The sequence below is a fragment of the Lactuca saligna genome, chromosome 4 (genome assembly GCF_052625555.1).
Source record: "Lactuca saligna cultivar CGN05327 chromosome 4, ASM5262555v1, whole genome shotgun sequence".
Classification (NCBI taxonomy): Eukaryota; Viridiplantae; Streptophyta; class Magnoliopsida; order Asterales; family Asteraceae; genus Lactuca; species Lactuca saligna.
The window spans coordinates 89,843,180-89,849,987 of NC_136420.1; the positions used below are offsets into that span (position 1 = coordinate 89,843,180).

General features: G+C 33.1%; 1 protein-coding gene across 1 annotated transcript; it reads left to right on the top strand.

Moving 5' to 3' along the window:
* Positions 1-2,483: 2,483 nt before the first annotated feature.
* LOC145039884 (uncharacterized) lies at positions 2,484-2,903 on the top strand. The gene has a single exon (XM_078987886.1). It carries the CDS (start codon positions 2,484-2,486, stop codon positions 2,901-2,903), a length of 420 nt encoding a protein of 139 aa, XP_078844012.1.
* Positions 2,904-6,808: the final 3,905 nt, after the last annotated feature.

The window sequence follows — 6,808 nt, forward strand, 5'->3', positions numbered from 1 at the left end:
GAACTTTCACTGTACAATGCCTTGCTAAGGAAAAAGGTTGGAAGATAGAGCAAGAAAAAAAAGTGAATGCTATAGTACACAGACAAACAAAAGTACAACACTAGAGTATTTAGACCAAAGACCTTCACGTTTTATTTTGCAAATGATAGTTGAGATCTTTCACTATACTCATAAATAACAAAGAAACTCGTACCATTATATACCACAACCCACAACCATCTCCTAATAAGAAAAATACAAAGGGCAAAAAAAATCGTAATATTTTGACCTAGTTAACAAAAATGTAACAGAATATCAGATTTTTTTTTTTGAAAAAAAATATACTTTTAGTCCAATTTCGCATATTTACCTGGCATCTCAGACCTTTTTCGTTAATTTCGCATATTTACTTTGTATCACGACCCTTGGAGGGTAATATGAGTATTTATTTCGTCATTATCTTAATCTTTGAAAAGAAGTAAGTACATTGTTATTATGTGTGAAGTATTTTAAGTATGTTTTTATTATTAGTAGAGAACAAAGATATGTGAAGTTTATAATAAAAAAGATATGTGAAGTTTATAAATGATTTATTAATAATGATACACATTAATTCAAGAAATTAATAAGCCCTAACTTATTTGTTAATAGTATGGTTATTTTCAGAAAAATCATAATATTTGATCAAATTAGCATATATATTTTGAATAAACTTTTCAGTTTATTAACACTTTTATAAATAAGTTTAAAAAATATTTTATACTAAATACAAAGACAGACAACATCATATAAGTTTTTAGAGTATTTACCGAACTCTCATTTAAATATATATATATATATATATATATATATATATATATATATATATATATATATATATATTAATATATGAATTTTCTAGTATGCTACAATTAATACTAAAAGTGAATTGATTTCAAATATATTAATATATGAATTTTCTAGTATGTGCCCTAAGAACACATATAAAAAACATTAATTAATGATAAATATTACCATGATTAAATGTAAAGTAAATTAATTATAAGAAATATTGAACTATATATCATAATATATAGTTTTGCAGAACTGTAAATGTAAAGAAGAATGCGTACACGAATTTGGTTAGGGCTAAATAATTGAGATCTTTTATTATCTTTTACTTTTGTTTTGCAGATATGTAAATGTAAAGAAGAATGTATACATAATGAACTTATTTAGTTTACTTTTAGTTTGACTTTTTAGATGTGAAAATATTTATAATGACTTGAATTAAAAAGTGTTTGGATCTTGAATATTTATTGTTTGCTAGAATTATTTATTTTTACTTTATAATCCTCAACTATCCATGAGCCCCACTTCCTTGAATGACATGTATCTAAATGCAAAGCAAAGACATAAAAATGCTTTAAAAACTGAAAATAGTTTTACACTACTGCCATTGATCCTACCTTGATTTAATTAGTCTACGGAATGATTTTTATAGAACTTATTTCAATCCAAAACATCAAGCATGAAGAGGCGATGGATGACATAAACATACACCACATGACTTTTATTTTGTTGATAAACATTCAATAAACATTCAAATTAGTTTAAGAAAAAAATTTCAGGAAGAAATATGGTTTCCATAATGGAAAGAGTTTCTATCCTGGTTGCATTTAGGCCATCTCAAATAATACTTAATTAGAACTCATAAACGATCAAATTGTAATCCAATTTCAAACAACATGCAAGACAATAAAGCACGCTCTAACCTCTTCGGTTGAAACTCTGTGAAGTAGTTGGAAGAAAAATATAAAAGTTTTATTTGAAAAATAATTTTACTCATTATGGAGAAGATGCTATTGCTAATGACATTATTCGAAATCACAAATTGCATGCCTAAAACCCACCGACATTACTGTTAACCTAATAATATTTTGGGCTTTATTTTGTATTGGGTTTTATGATTGGGTCTTTTCGCTAGGAAACCCTAATTAGCTTGTCTATATATTATGTCTTTCATTTTCATTGTATTTGTACTTCTCTTTGATAATAATATGAAACCCTAGCCGTTATATGTATTTCATTTGTTAGTTTACATGGTATCAGTGCTCGGTTGATTATCTGTAGTTTTTCATTTTTTTGGGGGGCAAGTATTGTTCATCGATAGTGTTCATCTGCGATTATTGTTCATCGATATTGTTCATCGGCGATTACTGTTCATCGGAGTTACTGTTCATCGGAGTTAATGTTCATCAACACTGTTCACGGTTAATGTTCATCACGGCTACTATTCACGGTTACTGTTCATCGCACTATTCATCGGTACTATTCACGTGCACTGTTCATTGTCACCATTTGCAATTTTGGGTATGCCTTTTTTGCTCGTTTCTGTATTTGGTTTGGTTTGGTTTGTTCGTTTGTCGGTTTTGAGGGTTTCTTTTTCGTCTAGCTTTGTTGATTTTGAGATCTTGATCATTTTTTGCTGCTACTCGTATTTACTATTTGACTGATATTGAAATATGTCCCCAAGAGATGATTCTCTTCAGTCCATTAGTATTCAACTTGATGACAAAAACTATGCCTATTGGAGTTATGTTATGAAAAATTTCTTGTGGGGCAAGACTATGTGGAGTATTGTTACATGTGACAAGAAGAAACCAACAGATGAGAAGGCCGCTAATTATGAAACCTTACTGGATTCATGGGAGACTGATAACTCCAAGATCATTACTTGGATTAATAATTCTATCATCCAGTCTATTGGTACTCAGTTGGCGAAGTATGACACGGCAAAGGAGGTTTGGGATCACTTGGCTAGGTTGTATACTCAGTCTAACTTTGCAAAGCAGTATCAGTTAGAGTTTGATATTCGAGCCCTCCAACAGAACAATCTTAGTGTTCAGGAATTTTATGCAGCTATGTCGGATTTATGGGATTAGTTAGCTCTTACAGAACCTGATGTGTTGAAAGCTTTTAAGCCTTATATTGATAGAAGGGAAGAGCAACGTTTGGTTCAGTTCTTGATGGCATTACGTTCAGATTTTGAAGGTCTGGGTGGATCAATCTTGCATCGTACACCTCTTCCCACTGTTGATTTGGTTGTTCACGAGTTGATTGCTGAAGAAACTCGTATCAAGTCCCATGCTGACAAAGCTCCCAAGACAGCCACTCCTACTGTCTTTGCTGTTTCACAACGACCCCAATCTTCAAACCAAAATCGTCCCAGAGTTGCATTTGATGAGTGTGCTTTCTGTAAGAAGAAAAACCATTGGAAGGAAAATTCTCCTTTACTGACAAGCAAGGGAAATAAGTTGCATTTGATGAGTGTGCTTTTTGTAAGAAGAAAAACCATTAGTTAGCAAATTGTCCTTTACTGACAAGCAAGGGAAATCAACAGCAACAACAAACAAGATCACCAGCACACTCTCAGTCTTCACAGCAGAACAAGTCTTCTGGACAATCACGTCCCTCTTTTTCATCTTTTAGGCCAGCACAGTACGTTGCTGCTAAACCTTCAGTTGAGAATGAAATAGATTTCACACCACCATCAGCCTTGGATCCATATATTGTTGAGCAGTTCAGACAGTTCTTAGCTACCAATCCAACTGCCATGTCAGCTTCCATGTCTCATTCAGGTCTGTCTTCATCCAACATGTCAGGTATTCCTTCATCCTTGTGGATATTGGATTCTGGTGCATCTCATCACATGTCACCACATTTTTCATCTTTTGCTTCATTATCTTCTCGTACACCTATCTCTGCTATGTCTGCTTGTACTACACCCATGTCAGTAGAGGGTGTTGGTTCTATTGTCACTCCTTATATATCTTTAACATATGTGTATTACATTCCTACACTTGCTTTAAATCTTGCATCGGTCAGTCAGTTGTGTAAATCTGGTTGTTGGGTCTTCTTTTCTGATTCATTCTGCTGTGTACAGGACATTCGGTCTCGGAGAGTGATTGGGATAGGCCGTAGACTTGGGGAGCTTTATGTCCTGGAGCAGCTACATGTTGTTGATGTTGCTGCATCTAGTGTCGATTTATCGTCTTTTCGTTTAAACCCTTCATCGTCTCCTTTTCGCTAGGAAACCCTAATTAGCTTGTCTATATATTATGTCTTTCCTTTTCATTGTATTTGTACTTCTCTTTGATAATAATATGAAACCCTAGCCGTTATATGTATTTCATTTGTTAGTTTACATGGTATCAGAGCTCGGTTGGTTATCTTTTATCTCAAACGAAGTATATTTTCGATTTGTTTGAACGTGCACGACTCACGGATAATCGAACAGTTGATACACCTATAGAGAGTACTACAAAGTACTCTCCAACTGATGGTGTCCCATTATCAGATCCAAGTCTTTATCGTACCATTGTTGGGAGTTTGGTTTACCTGACTGTCACTAGACCGGATATTGCTCATGCAGTTCATGTGGTTAGCCAGTTTGTCACTGCTCCTATTACTGTTCATTGGGGAGCTGTTCTTCGTATTTTGAGATATTTACGTGGTACTCAGTTCCGCACTCTTATGTTTCCTTCTTCATCCTCTCTTGAGTTGCGTGCCTATAGTGATGCAAATTGGGATAGTGATATTTATGATCATAAGTCCACTATTGGGTATTGTGTTTTTCTTGGAGATTCATTGATATCATGGAAAACCAAGAAACAAGATGTTGTTTCTCGATCTTCTACAGAATCTAAGTATCGAGCCATGGCTATCGCCACTTGTGAGATTGTTTGGTTGAGATGGCTTCTTGCAGATATGGGCGTTCACATCTCTCACCCAACCCCTTTGTATTGTGATAACGAGAGTGCGATAATGATTGCTAAGAATTCAGTGTTTCATGAGCGCACAAAGCACATTGAGATTGACTGTCATTTCACACGTCATCATCTCCAGAAGGGAACTATCTCCCTTCCTTATGTTCCTTCCTCTTTGCAGATTGATGATATTCTTACGAAGCCGTTGACTGCTCCTCGATTCCATTTTCTGTCTGACAAACTCTCAATGCTTATTGCTGTTGCATTGTGAGTTTGAAGGGAGATGTTAACCTAATAATATTTTGGGCTTTATTTTGTATTGGGTTTTATGATTGGGCCTTTTCGCTAGGAAACCCTAATTAGCTTGTCTATATATTATGTCTTTCCTTTTCATTGTATTTGTACTTCTCTTTGATAATAATATGAAACCCTAGCCGTTATATGTATTTCATTTGTTAGTTTACAATTACAATACTTTTCAGATGGTCAAATAGAACACATACCTGAATCAATGCAACCTAATCATTGTGATCAAAGTTTGAAGATGGGTTTGTTTGTATTTCAGAAATTCAGTTCAGCCATCAAAACATTGAGAATCTATATACCACAAATTAAAACCACAAATTCATTGAAATATAAAAAACACGTAATGATCATATCAATGCTTCCATACTATTGTTATTTATTTGTTCAACGCAACATCCAACTTCGATTTCAACAAAAATGTATTTTCAACGTTTTCTTTTGAAGGCATAAGACTTTGAAAATTTTACGTAGTCATGGCATTGTATGTTTAGGTTTTTTCTTATTAAGACACATACTCAAAAAAATCTTTCCAATTATAGAAGTTACGGGTCCTTAAGTTTGGAACAAATCTAGACAGGTTTCGGTTTTCAAATTCTTTTCGAACTTCTACCCATTGTGTTACCTACCGAGACAATGTACATGCATCGTATTCTAATGGACAACTTATGATTCTTATTTCAATCTCGATTTAATGATATGTGTTTTTGTTGGGTGATCGTTAGGATTTATGTAACTTATTATACGTAAATCATAGTTGGGTAAAATAGATATAAAAATGAATTTGTTACTAAAAACATGAAACAATTAGCGTCTTTTAGTTTGTTAATAGAACATTTAGATTTCTTGATTTAGTTATGTATGCCATGCAATTTGTAAACTTGTTTCCTAGAGCTTAAGAAATATAGTTTGACACATCAGATAATATGACTCGGTATGTTTTCTATAACATATCTATACTTTATATATTTGTACAATAACCAAAGTGTACTACAATTACCTACATCTGTTGCCAAAATGTAATGTTATACTTCGATTAGTGATCTTTTCTATGTTTTCCCTAATCTATCTCCAATGCTCTAATGATTTATGCTCCATGTTCCATGTTCCAAGCTCCATGCTCCAAGCTCCAAGCTCCATGATAGCTACAAAATAAATCAAAAATAATGAAGTACCATGCATTCTTAATAAAATATGCAATTGTTCAAATAATTAACTAAATACAAGAACTATGAAGTAGAATGCTATGAAAAGACGGAAATAAACATGCAAAATAGGTGCATAAAATGCACCTATCATCTACAACTTTCAATAAGACTATGTCGGCTAGTTTTGACATTATTTATTTCACATATGCTTAGATTGTTAAAGTCCTGTATAAAATGCATAACTTTGACATCCAATGTCCATTTTTTATTATCTTTATATCGTTGAGTTTCTATTAATGAGATCTCCAACTCTCGTTTAGATTGTTTCGGCTAAAAATTGACTGATCTGAAATTCAATTTCTGAGTTTTATATTGCTACGTTGAATCTCATAAAAATCATAACTTACTCTGCTGAAGTCTTATTTAGACGTTGTCTATATGCTTGCTCTCGGTTTAACGACTATTACAACTTTCCTTTAGATCATTAAGGCTAAAAAGTAATTTAACACAAATTTACTTTTAAGACACTCATTGTCATATCGAGTCGAATAGCGAAACTTGAACGGATCATAACTCCTTCATTATAAGTCGAATTTAGGCATTCCTTGTATCTTCGGTATCATTGTCACG

Bases quoted from the DNA above. Each gene is read 5' to 3' on its own strand.
- LOC145039884 (XM_078987886.1), top strand. From the start codon at position 2,484: ATGTCCCCAAGAGATGATTCTCTTCAGTCCATTAGTATTCAACTTGAT.